Consider the following 13,987-nt stretch of genomic DNA (forward strand, 5'->3'; position numbering starts at 1 on the left):
ACAAATGATTAAAATTCATGAAAGCAGCTAATGACATAATGCATTATTGATTTGTACGCAACTGTGCTGTTAATGTGAGTTATAATCCCTTACCTTGTGCCAGCATGCTGAACTCCAGGAATAAAGCAATATGGTAGAGCTCCATGGCCTCTTCTGTGCGTGTGCTGGCACCCCGGCCCCCGGACACCAGGGCTTGCACCTCCCCAAGGCTACCCGCCGAAGGGCTGCCTCGCAGGACCAGGCCCAGCTCGACGACATCTGTGTACATGCAGTGAAGAATCACTTGCACGTACTTGCGCGGTATGATGGACTCATCCAGCACAATGCGGGTCGGTGTCTGCAGCGTACGCTCCGTCATTTCCTCGCCAGTTCGAATGCGCCTTTGTAAAAGGTTCCTGAAGAAAGGGGAGCGTGCAGACAAGATAGCCTTGTGAGCTCGTAGATCCTCATCTGGGGTTCCTGGAGCTGCGCCGCCTCCCGAAACAACAGTGGGAGCTCCGGCCACAGGCACTCTCTCACTGAAACTCTCGACCATCTCAAAGTCTGAGGAGAAACTCAAAAGGGCGTCGTAGTAGCATTCGTAATCAAACAAGCCCTTCATATCTGCTTCCAGGGAGTTGGGCGTTCCAAACTCCTCGCTGAGTTGCACCAGCACGTCCACATTCTGCAGCCGGGAATCCTCTGCGCTGCTCACTCCAAACTCCCCCGTGTACAAGTAGTGCAGCAGCGCGGAGAACATGGGCACGTCGATGCCTGCTGTGTCAATGTCCATGTGGACCTCGGCTCCGTAGCCGGGGGATGAAGACAGCAGAGTTTTGAAGAACGGGCATCGAACAGCCAAGATGGCGCGGTGCGCCGGGAAGCAAGTACCGTGGAAGATGAGGTCCACATCGGTGCAGTACTTATGCTGATAAAGGGCGGCCAGGTCCCGGGGTAAGCTGGGCGCCTCGGCACGTGCCAGGCTGGCTTGGAAGCTCAGTTCCTTGAGGGCCGCCGTGCCCTCGTATTCCTCCACCAGGGCGTTTGTGTCTCGGACGTCCCAGCCGGAGAGCAACTCGCGCATCTGACGGGCATGATCTGCCGAGCGGCTGGACTTCCTTCGTTTGATGAAGCGCCTTTTGAGGGTTGCCAGGCCGAGGCTCTTCTTCTTCCTGTCGGCGGGCCGCTCATGGCTATGCTCCAGGCTGTACAGCTTAGACTCCCAGGCGTATCCCTGCTGAGAATAGGACGAGGTCCCTGGAAGGAACACACAAGCAAATGCAAATGGATTTTATCTAAACATAGCTCAGACTCCACATATTATACACACAGTATTGGTTGCTTTCTGTGTAAACAGCACTGACAGGGAAGTGGGGGGGGGGCAAAGTTGTCCCAGAAACAGTCAAATATTCTGCACCATACGTTGGTGGTGTATTGTCTGTTTTTATCCATCTATTGGTTGCTGGGTGTGGTTCTTTTGACACCATGAGCGGAGGGGGGGGGGGGGGGGGGGTCGTCCCAGAAACAGTCAAATATTCTGCATCATACATTTTTTTAAATAAAAATGTATTGAATATCTGTTGATAATTAATAGCACAATTATTATATATTATGTCAATCATGCTAAAAGATACAGAAGTCTAAATATCTATTTGTCTAACACGAGTCTCTAGTATTGGTTGCTTTCTGTGTAAACAGCACTGACAGGGAATTGGGGTGTGGGGGGGGACAAAGTTGTCCCAGAAACAGTCAAATATTCTGCATTATACGTTGGTGGTGTATTGTCTCACACAGGTACACTATATATATATATAATTTTTTTTTTCAAGTAAAAATTTATTCAATATCTGTTGATAATTAATAGCACAATTATTACCCAGGCGGCACGGCGGTCTAGTGGTTAGCGCGCAGACCTCACAGCTAGGAGACCAGGGTTCAATTCCCCTGTGTGGAGTTTGCATGTTCTCCCCATGCATGCGTGGGTTTTCTCTGGGTTCTACGGTTTCCTCCCACATTCCAAAAACATGCTAGGTTAATTGGCGACTCCAAATTGTCCATAGGTATGAATGTGAGTGTGAATGGTTGTTTGTCTATATGTGCCCTGTGATTGGCTGGCCACCAGTCCAGGGTGTACCCCGCCTCTCGCCCATAGACAGCTGGGATAGGCTCCAGCATCCCCCGCGACCCTCGTGAGGAAAAAGCGGTAGAGAATGAATGAATGAATGAATTATTACCCATTTTTCCAGTATTTAATGAACAAAAAGACAAATGACAGGAAAGGATGTATATATTAACAGCTCCAAATGAACTGAATATGTCAATCATGCTAAAAAATACCAAAGTCTAAAAATCTATTTGTCTAACACTAGTCTGTCCAATAGCAGCAGAACATTTGAGTCACACTTTAAACCGCGTTATTACGAGCAATGAGGAGTTGCTTTTAAAGACATCAGGTCATTTACTTTACAATTACAGTGTATTTTCCAGCATACTTAAATGTAGCAAACTGTACATGCGGAGTGATGAGAATATCCACTTCATGTTTTTCTTTGTCTTCCTATTTCTTTACACACACACACATGCATTATAATGCTGTTTTTGTTCGGACTGTCCCTGAATGCATCACAATGAGGAAGTGTTGTTCCCAGGATGAATGTACTAGAGACGTGTGCAAGTTGGAGATACATACAGTATAAGGTGTGGGAATTGTTGATGGTGTAATCGGGTCAGAATGAAGTTACAAAAGAGCGCCAGACTAAAAAATTGCAATGTAATTAATAACATTTTATTTTTGACAGCTCTATTTGAAAGCAATTGTTGCTGCCCAACAAGTTCTGTATACATCATACCAGACATAACAGCTGCCATTGGCAAGCATGTAATTACTTGATAGCTGGTTACTGTGTCGCTGTCTGAAGGAACACACAGTTTGCAGTGTTTCACTTTGTTGTGTTTGGTGGGAAAGGCAAAGCCAGATAAATGCCAGATCGTCCGTTACGGCTTTGATGTGCAAGAGGCAGTTTGTCTCTGGCACCTCTGTAATGTCACCACACTTTTACCTTAAACCACACCACTCTGCATTGGACCACGCTGTGTTGCGGAACAAACCTCAACTTGACTCATAGCAAAAAAAAAAAAAACAAACAAACACATTACTGAGAGCATTTATTCGATTTGCACAAATGATCAGTCCATTTGAGCACTAAAGCTGCATCACTTATACTAATAGCGGTTATCTCTGGCATGAGAGGGGAGTCATATGTCTGACGAAGCTCTGCCAAGGAGATCGTCTCCCCTTAACATCCATCAGTGTGACCCAAATAGTAATAATTGGGATGCCGTGAATCATCCGTATCTCCAGCGCTCCGGTGAGCAACCCTATGGAGTAGTAAACAGGGTTTCCTTAGCTGAACCTCAGCAGGGAGGGGGAGGGGGGGCTTGGCTAAGCAATGAAAAGGGGATTTGAGCACTGCGTTGTTACAGTGCTGCTACAGGCATTATATTCCTGCGCCGACAAACCACACCCAATGCATTAGTTATGTTTGTTGTCAGCTAATGATGACAAATTTTTGGCAGAGTTGACTAGCTATCGTTGAATGTATACAGTAGCCCAGGGGTCTCAAACTCAATTTACCCGGGGACCACTGGAGCTAGGGCCTGGGCAAGGCTGGGCCGCATCAGGTTTTCAAAAAAAAACGCATTTTTTAAAAACTTTTTCAGTGCCTTGGTTCCGATTTTCTACAATAAAAGCTCTGATAAAACATTCCACTGTTCTCAAAATAAATTTGATCCAAGTTATTTCCTTTAAACTTAAATAGCCAAAAACTTACCACTTCCACACGGATAGGGAGGATAACTATTAACAGTTATTTAACCTTTAACATGAACATTAATCAAACGTAATATTTTTTCTGGGTACATGATACCATACAGCATCCATATCAAACTTGCGCGGGCCGCACTAACTTTCATATCAAGGCTGGGGCCTCAAACTAGTGTCCTGCGAGCCACATTTGGCCCGCGTGTTTGAGACCCCTGCAGTAGTCTGACAGTAAATCAGTCTGACTCACTGTCTCATCTTAGATCAGTGCTTCTCAAACAGTGGGGCGGGGCCTCCCTGGGGGTGTGTTTTAGGTCCGAGTTTGAAACAAATTTACAGTGCTCAACGTGTAATACGACTCTCAAATACGTTTGTATGCTCTCCATTTTGTTGCATTTTCCTGCTTTCAGTTTCAGTTTAAGTCTGTACAGTACAGATAAATTCATTAAATATAAAAAAATTATTCCCTGGGAGGGCATGACAGAAAATAACTGAGAAGCACTGTCTTAGATAGAAGACTAAAATCATCAGTGACAGCAAATTAACACTGAAAAAGTAGAGTAGCTAAAAAAAATACAAGCTATACAAATAAAAACAGCAACATTATAACTCCCCATAATGCATTATACCCAAATGGCCATTGTCCAATGTTTCTCACCGACTATAATTAGTAATAATTCTTAAGTATAGGAGATGTCAGGAAATTAGAACATGGTCAATAAGTCGCCCCACCGCTGTAGGGGTTCAGCTGCAGTTTTAGTGGCAATTACGGTAACTTTGTCTTTATCCTGGGGTTGAATTTCCAAAATGAAGAAGGTAATAAAAATTCTATACTACTTATAGGTACTAAAGGCCTAAAATTGACTTCTTGCTTGGATGTTTCAACACCTTAGGGAACCTTTAATAAGGTGGAAAATACAATGTAACAATGGCCTTTGTCTGAAAGGACGCTCAGGTTACATAGAGCATGTGGTTCGAGGCAGAAGGTGCGGTAGTAGCAATGCTGAATTATTTAAAAGAGACTTTGAGGCGTTGCAAAAGTGAGGTAAACAGTGATTAAATGCAACGTATCACCTGTTAAAGCATGTTAAAAATACAGTGGAACGCCCTAAGTTATGCCAACATTTAAAGTCAAAGCATTATTGTATGCGACACCGGATGTCGCGGGTCTTCGGGGACTCTGACCTCAGAGAGAATCTTAAAAACTCCACAAGGTTATTTTGCAAAGAGGAAAAGCACAATTGTAACCGCAGAAGCAGAAATGGAAGTGGTTGCGCCGCAGCCGTTGCATCGTGGCAAAACGGGTGCACGCACCTCTGTCCTGGCTGCTCAGTATAATAGGGCAAAGTCAGCATTGTACAGCATACAAACACATAACATTATAGCGACCTACTGTCCCATTTGTTATGTATAAAACTAAGACAGTAACAACATCAATTTAGAAGTTACAGTATATTAGTCTGTGCAGTGTGGGAGAAAGTCACTGCACACAAAATGGTGCGTTCAAGGACTGCCGAATAAAGTGGGACAAACAACAAATCCATTCAAAAACTATGGGATTTTAACTGTATATTATTATTTTTCAAGTAAAATAATGGCCCATGATTTACAAGTTTGATATGGATGCTGTTTGGTATCATGTACCCAGAAAAAAATATTACGTTTGATTAAAGTTCATGTTAAAGGTTAAATAACTGTTAATAGTTATCCTCCCTATCCGTGTGGAAGTGGTAAGTTTTTGGCTATTTAAGTTTAAAGGAAATAACTTGAAGGCTACCGTTAGGTCGCTAGCTCTCTAGTTTACGAGTTAGCATGTGTCTCAAGACCCTTCAGTTGCGCAATATGTTGTAAATAAAAAAAGTATAAATGTGACTATAGTGGTGTTTTGTCATGTCTACAGGGCTCTAATAATGCTTTGTTCATTTTAATCTGAAAAAAATACCCACCAACTATATGTGGTTTCTTAAGTTTTTTTTATTTGCCGTTTTATTATTATTATTATTATTATTATTATATTTGTTTATTTATTACTGATTGATTGATTTTCTTTATTCTTGATTTGTTTATTTTTCATCTTATTTTGTGTAAAAACATAAAAATTAAGATATTTGAGAACAGTGGAATGTTTTATCAGAGCTTTTCTTGTAGAAAATTGGAACCAAAGCCAAGTTTTTAAAAAAATTTAGTTTTTAATAAATGCATTTTTTTTGGAAAACCTGATGCGGCCCAGTCTCACCCAGACCCGAGCTCCAGTGGCCCCCAAGTAAATCGAGTTTGAGACCCCTGGTCTAGTGCCTGTCTCACCGAACAATTACTGACACCTAGTGGCCAATGTAGAATCCAGTACTCCATTCACAATCAGAATGATTCTTCTGCCTTGTATTTACGTTTTATTACATTTAGTTAGTTCATTTAGTCTTTTTAATGCTTGAAAATGCTCAACTTATGCCAAGAATAAGTCCAATTTACTTAAATAATGTGTGCATATTTTTTACCAATATTTTTACCTATATTTTTTTGTACCTAATAGGCTGTATTCAACCATGTAATAGTGATCGTTTAATTATTAAAAAAAAAAAACACCATAGAGGAAGGGAGTGCCTTGATTTGATGAAAAAAATAAAATAACATGATGACATAATGACAAAATCACGCGGAATATTATTTGACAGATTTACCGCCATTTAAAGACTGGTAAAGAGTGTGAAGTCTGCACATTTGACACAAGTTCAAACGGAGCGTCTGTGTAGCTGAATCATCATGCTACGCCGCCATAAACGGGGGTTTTGGACTCCCGAGAGTTTGAGTGGGAAAAAATATTAATATGTAATATTTTGACGGCTGTTTTTTTGCAAGAACTTTGAGTGTGATTTTTTTTTCTTTGACACCTAACACGGTAGAAAAACAAATGCATGAAAATCGATGTTGCTTCCAATCATTGACCCACATCAGGCCCTAATATTATAGACCCCCCCCCCAAAAAAAAAATCTAAAAATATGGATATATAGTATGTTATATAACATGTACAATAACTACAAGGTTAAAACAAACAACATGGTAACATAATGAGTTGAACATTTAAAGCTGTATACGACACATGACTACACAATATGCAAATAAGAAGAGTGATTTCATACGAACCAATAAAGGTCTGCTGCGTCTGTGCATTGGCTCCTATGCGTGGGGAGCACGTGTGTGGATAGCTGGATCCATTGGCACCCATCCTCACGTCTCTTTCACTTGCTACGTGGGGGTCTCCCCTCTTGCTGAGTCATTCTGCTCAGGCGACTGCGCTCCCCTCACTCATCAGTTGCGTGTGTCTGCCGCGGATCATCTGAAGTGTTCCCACAGCCCCGGGTCCTGCCTGCCATGCCGGCAACGACGTCTGGGAGAAGGACGATGAGAGAGGGAGAGACGCTTGAACTCATGACGATGATTGAGTTTAAGAAGTTGCAGCGTAACCATTCACGGGGGGATAACGCCATAACGAACTGACAGTTTAAACAGATAAGAAAAAGGGCTACAGTCATCAATGGCTGGGAGCTTGAACAAAGGGATGTGTAATATAATCTAGAACGCTCCTTCAGCTCCATTGATTTCTTCTAATGCTAAAAATAACAAAAAAAAAGGCTTTTTTCAAAAAGCGTGACAGGCCTCATTGTAAGTGTTGAATCCTCTAGCTACGGGGGTCAACAGCAAAATGAAAAGCAGGCACTCGGCGGGGGTTTCTGAGTCAGGTGTGAAAACACAACACAAATAATGTGGTTAAAACAAACAACCCCCCCCCGGCCCCACAGTTTCTATTTCTGCATATGTGTCCTTTTCGTTTGTTTGGTGCGACAAATTGAATAAACTAAAGACAACCATTTAACAACAGCAGACATTTAACTATGTACAAGTAGGACAAACATAGCTGGAAGAGACACAATTAGTACTTCTTTCAGTACATTAGGGTTGGATGACAATGGTAATGGTATTATTCCATTTGAACATGCATCAGATTACAATTGAATGCATCACATAATCAGTTCACAGTTCCACATGTCCGAAAGGAGTAGGAAGAAGCAAAGCTTATTAAATCCTACCCCTCCATCTGGTACTTTTACAATCAGTAACTGTTACATTTGTTCACTTCCTGCTTTCCTAATATAGTTTACATGTATTTATTTTAATTTAAATTTATTTTATTTTTTTAGCACGTACCGAAGTACGAGGTGATATGACCATACGATGACAAAATGGGTACCATAGTAAGTGTCAATATCATCATGACTGGTTGAAGACTCTTCATCCTTGTATTTAGCAAACATCAACTGCTTGTATTGTTTCTTGAATTGGCTCATTGTTGTGCATTGTTTGAGGTCCTTACTCAATCCATTCCATAGTTTGATTCCACATACTGAAATGCTATGGCTTTTTAACGTAGTCCTAGCATAGAAGTGTTTCAAATTGAGTTCTTCTCTGAGATCACAATCACTTTTATCCTCATCAATGTTAAATCGTATTGGCATACGTGAAACAGTACTGTGACATTTTAGCCAATTAACAAAAGTGACAGCAATTTGCCAGGACTGTATGTATAAAACATATGTTTTACAATTACATAAAAATTGCCAGAATTTTTCATTTGGCACAAATAAAGTACCAAACGCCTTTAATTTTCTCATAAATCAACGATTCACATTATAATCCGGTGCGCCTGATGTGTGTACTGTGTCCCAAAATCGGGGGGAAAAAAAATGTTGTGCTACTTTGGTAAGCGCATCGCTTCATTGGCGGACGGACCATTATTGTCTGGCACAGCAATCAGAGAACAATACGTAATACGTACAGTACATGTCAAGCGTGAGAGCGATGGATGAAAGACGACGAACGCCACCATATGTGAATGGATTGCGGGTGCTTGAACTAAAGTATCTGCATTAACTGTTTTTCGAGCTTTAGCAAAAGCCGGTATTGTTGCTGAACAGCCACCACAGCAGCGGTACGACCAACGGTGGCAGTCTAGCTTCCCATGCAGCCCACCACCGCAGCTTCAAAAAAAAAAAAAAATCCTATGGGAAACCCTGATTGTATGGTCGCCTGTAGTCCATATTCACCACTGGAAGTCTTCAACAAAAACATTGGTTGATCTTTATTTCATTAGTCTGCTTTAAATATCTTCACAGGGAATTCATTTGGATAAAATTAGAAACTGGATTTGAATACGGAGGGGAGGGGAGAGGAAGCCCGTGAGATTATTATATATTTATATGCAGTTTTGTTTACCAACGAGGGTGGTGGTGCTCAAAAAAGGTGGATAAAACAAAGCAAGCAAAAAAAATGAAAAATATTCAACGCTGCCAAGCTTTAAGTCACAGAAACGAGTGAACCAAATTGAATTTCCGCTGCGGTGCACAAGAGATGTTAAGAGCACAGTCGAGCGCGGCCGCTGCTCTTCAGAGGGACTTGGCTCACGCCATTAAACAAAAAGCATCCCCCTGACACTTTCTATTAAACTAAGAATTAAGACACATTTTTTTTTTTTTGCATTAAAGCCTGGAACAGTCTTGTTGCTGCGCTGAGCTATGACTGAGAGGTAGACGCGAGAAGGGGGGTGGCGGTGGGGGGAGGGCAGAGCCGGACTCCAAGTTCCTAATGAGAGGTGACAGCAGACACTCCCTGCCCCCCCCACACACATCTCTTTCTACACACATGGACATATGCAACCTTTCTAGGTGCTCGCCTCTCTGCAGTCATCTGGGTCTTTTTCAATAACAATGAGCCATTAGCAGTGATTTTTTTTTTTTAAAGACCGTTATGCAACAGACCACTTACAAACACAAATACCTAGTACACACAGAGGTGATGTATTAAAATGACAGTCAAGTCACTTTAGCAATAATTTATGTGGATTTTCAGACCACGCAACAGAAAATGTCTGGAGGTGGGTATCAGACTGGATAGGTATCGTACCTTATCACATACTACAGTATTAATTGGCCCTGTACCCTAGAAACCCATCTATGAATGATACAGGAAAAGGCCGAAATGATACTGAGTCAAAACCGAGGGCAGTGATACTGATAAAATATAGAGTTTAACCATGTCCAGTATCAGTCCCCGTATCAGCCCACTGCTCTGGTATCGTGCCTGTGAAACAACCAATCATAGAACAGCGCACGAGCGTGAACACACAGCGTTTGTTTTGCTGCCGTCTGTGCTCTTGTCAACATGTCAGCGGTTGACGCTCCCGGTGAAAGACAAACAGGGAAAATAGCAAACAGAATATTAGAAATGGAACGTTTTATCACCATTAATGAGGACACTCTTGAAATGATCGAAAAAACTAAAAATGCAAATACAAGTCGGAAAACCTAGGGCGATCTCAAGCTTTTTTCTGAATGGCTCATCAACTGCAAGAACGAACGAAGACTGGTAGAAAGTATTCCCCCGCCTGAGGTAGACAAATACGTAATCTGTTTATTTTATCAATCAGAAAAAAAAAATGGGGATAGTACGTGATAATAAGCTCATGATTAAATAGTATGTGATAATAAGATCATCACATGGTTTGTCTGGTATCAGGCCCAGTATCATGCCCCCGCGTGCCAGTATCAGCCCTCGACTTTGGGGGCATGATACCTGGCCTGATACCAGATAAACCATGTGATAACCTATAAGTATTCACTAAAATTACTGTTTTTTCACTGTCAAAAAGATGAGCTGTGTTATATTTTTGATGTCTTAGATATTTATACAGGGTCAGGCAAAATGATCTGATACATTTGTAGGTTAAATAAAAGGCAAATAAAGTAAAGTAACAGAAAAGTACATGTAATGCCATTATGTTTTAAAAATTAAATCAGTTCTGGCAGTGCGAGGTCGACCGGTTGATTTTGGTTTCGATGCAGATCCGGTAGCTCTGAAGTTGGTAACCCATAACGAGATGGTTTTTGGAGCTGGTACGGGATCATGTCTACCGAGATTGAAGCGCAAACGGTTACGGTTGTGGTGCAGTTACAGATTCGTTTGTTTTGATAAACGGTTTCCACAATGAAAGCGCCATTCCCAACAGTTCAATTCATGGCAGCAACTGAAAAAATTATTATTTGCCTTTTATTTAACCTATAAATGCGCCAGATAATTTTGCCTGACCCTGTACATGCCAAGCAGCAATTGACTTCTCCCCAAGCGAGTCTAAGCTTTTCATTGTGTGGTGTCAAACTCATGCCGTGGAGGGCCAAGACATTGCATGTTTTTTTTTCCCCCGACGGTCACTAAAGCAGGTCATTTTAATGATCAGCACCTCCTTCAATTTGAGGGAAGGAGCTCATCAATGAAGTCACCTGCTGGGGAAACTGATTGGAGAGAAAAACCTGCGGTGTCTCGGACCTCCGTCATAGGCGATACATTCAATAATTGCTAACATTAGCGGCAATCCTTAGCCAAACTGCTATCATTAGTCCACAACAAATTTAACTAGTGTGTACGTTATGCCGAGTGGAGTTTACATCCTCCATTGCTGTAACTAGCTTGCACTTGGGCGGCGCCATCTTGAAACATCAGATCAAATCCAGTCTATATAGATACAAACAATATGCCAACCACTCATTCTGTTGTGCCCGAGACTCCCGAGTGAAATTGTCTGTTTTCAAAAAGTAATACCGAGGTGATTTATTCTTGCAGAGGCAAATGAGTTGCTGCCAAAGGAACAAATGGATTTATGGATTAGTCCCAATCAGTGGGAGAGCCACAAAATAAAATGTAGCTTAAGAGAGTTAAATGTCAAACATTTACAGGACATTTACCGTGAATCCTCTTAAAGTCCTCTAAAGACCTAAAAGTGTGTTTACAGTTTGATGGTCGTTGTCCTCGTCATCACCGCTACACACCTGTAAAAGTTAATCATTGAAATGCTCACTAAGCTGCAGTCGCTTTGGTTAAAATCCAAATTGGATGGCCTCGTTCGTTCCAATTCGCCAAGCATTTGTTTTTCTATTCTTTTAGGACATGGTAGCCGCCATGAAGCCCCTGCAACAGTGTTATAAATAGATAGCAACCAAGCTTATTTTTCAAGAGCTTATAGACCGTTTGACACTTGATACAATCACGGGCGCCCTAAAAGAATCATAATAAGCGGCGCAGGAAGCAGTAAGCAGAAACCACCACTCTGTCACCGTGACCTCTATGGTATTGATGTCTAGACACAGATACAAAGCAAAAAAATAACACTCAAAAAGAAATCCTCCTCTAAGAAATAACAACAATGATGGATTACAAGATCTGTAAAATTCTATGACTGTCCCATATTAGTGATATTAGTATCAAAAGGTACCATGGTATTGTAGGCACTATCTATAATTTCTGTGTTAACAAAATGGCTGAATTGGCCAATAAAAACAGAATGTACTGTTAAACACGGGTGAATGCAATGTGTGAATGAAATGCTAATAAATCACAGATGTCATATATTACATTCAACAATGCTTTATTAAAGGCACGGCGGGGAGGACACAATTGCAACACCGGCATAACTGCGAGCTACAGTGCTAACACTACAGTCACATTTTAACAACATCATGCTAAGGTTAGCCTACTCCGCTTCATAAAAACCCAGAACTTCAAAACAAACAGTTGGAGTGCAGGCGGATTTCAGACTATAGATCAAGTCTGGTGGTCATAAATAGGCTATAAAGACACGCATTACTGTTAAAACATTATTTTTAAAGTATTTTTCCCCCCATAATTTAGGACATTAGATAGTATCTTGACCTCACGTCCTGCTTTCCTAATAGAATTTAAGTTTATTTTATTTTTTTAATTTAATTAAAAAATATTTTCATTCATTTTCTACCGCTTTTTTTGTTTTTAATTTTTATTATTTAATTTTTTAATGGTTTTATTTCATTTTAACATGCATCAGATTACTTTCCATAATACAGTTTAAGTTTTTTTTTTATAATGTACCTCATACCGAAGTACGAGGTGATATGACCATCCAATGACATAATGGGTACCATAGTAAGTGTCAATATAGTGATATATATATATATATATATAGCACATCATGACTGGTTCAAGACTCTTCATCCTTGTATTTAGCAAACATCAACTGCTTGTATTGTTCCTTGAATTGGCTCATCGTTGTGCATTGTTTGAGGTCCTTACTCAATCCATTCCATAGTTTGATTCCACATACTGAAATGCTATGGCTTTTTAACGTAGTCCTAGCATAGAAGTGTTTCATCATATTTCTCCTCTCTTGTAGAGAAGTATTGGATGACATTTTTAGGTAATTGGTTATTTTTTTTAGCCTTATGCATTATTTTAGCTGTTTGAAGATTAACTATATCAGCAAGTTGAAGTATTTGCGATTTTAGAAATCATCGATGGTGACGTTTAATTCATAGCAGAGACATAGCAGATTATGCATCTCTGCCAATCAGGTCAGTTCGGTGTGACAGCAAATTGGGCCATCTGACTGATGGCAGGCTCCGTCGTCATAAGAGCTACAGGAAACGGCAGGAATTAGAACTGGCTAGAATAAACACACACACACACACACACACACACACACACAGACAAGCAGAGAGAAACAAATGTGATGTGCCCAGAACGATGAGTCATGGTGGTCATGGCTGCCTGTGGATTACACAGGGTCAGGCAACACTATGGCGTGCTACACATGAGGATTGTGTCAGCTTATTTCCGTTTTTTTTTTTTTAACTCCAGGCCACTAGCACACTAAAAGGGGCGTACTCAACACAAGCCCATTCGTACCATGCCTGACTTGGAAGTTCTGCGCCAGGGTTGAGCATGTGGCGTGCAATTCTCTGCCAAAAACGCTCGGTCCGCCGTTCTGCGGTGAGTCACCCGACTGAGCAACCGTGACACTGGTCGACTATTTAGCTCGTTAGCTTCCTTCGTCGCTGTCAACAATGGGGACTAAAGACAGACGGACAGTGTTATTGTAGCTGGAGCTAATAATCCATGTGTCGTAAAACATCATTTATTGCAAATGCTGATCCAAAAATCAGAGGCGAAGTTTCTTTGCGGTTCTTTACGCTCATGACCTTACAAACACATCCTGCACATTAGCATCTCGCTAATGAATGGCAGCACATGTCTTCCTGTATTAGACATGTGCTGAAATGCTGAAAGATTGTCGATTAATTCTGTAATCGATTAAGCATTGATTAATTGTT

At 41.2% G+C, this 13,987-nt stretch overlaps 1 protein-coding gene across 3 annotated transcripts in view; it reads right to left on the minus strand.

Annotated features, from left to right (window-relative positions):
* btbd7 (BTB (POZ) domain containing 7) overlaps positions 1–13,987 on the minus strand; it is a 31,005-nt gene that overhangs the window by 14,983 nt on the left and 2,035 nt on the right. For all 3 annotated transcript variants that reach the window (XM_058090732.2, XM_078796233.1, XM_078796232.1), the window contains 2 exons: positions 6,942–7,185; positions 94–1,236 (listed from right to left, as the gene is read on the minus strand). In XM_058090732.2, the coding sequence (XP_057946715.2) occupies positions 94–1,236; positions 6,942–7,023 (1,225 nt within the window). In that variant the 5' untranslated portion in view covers positions 7,024–7,185. The remainder of the gene's footprint in view (positions 1–93; positions 1,237–6,941; positions 7,186–13,987) is intronic.

Source organism: Doryrhamphus excisus, linkage group LG14 (genome assembly GCF_037039965.1).
Source record: "Doryrhamphus excisus strain RoL-2023G ecotype Guam linkage group LG14, RoL_Dexc_Guam_v1.1, whole genome shotgun sequence".
In the NCBI taxonomy this organism is placed as follows: domain Eukaryota; kingdom Metazoa; phylum Chordata; class Actinopteri; order Syngnathiformes; family Syngnathidae; genus Doryrhamphus; species Doryrhamphus excisus.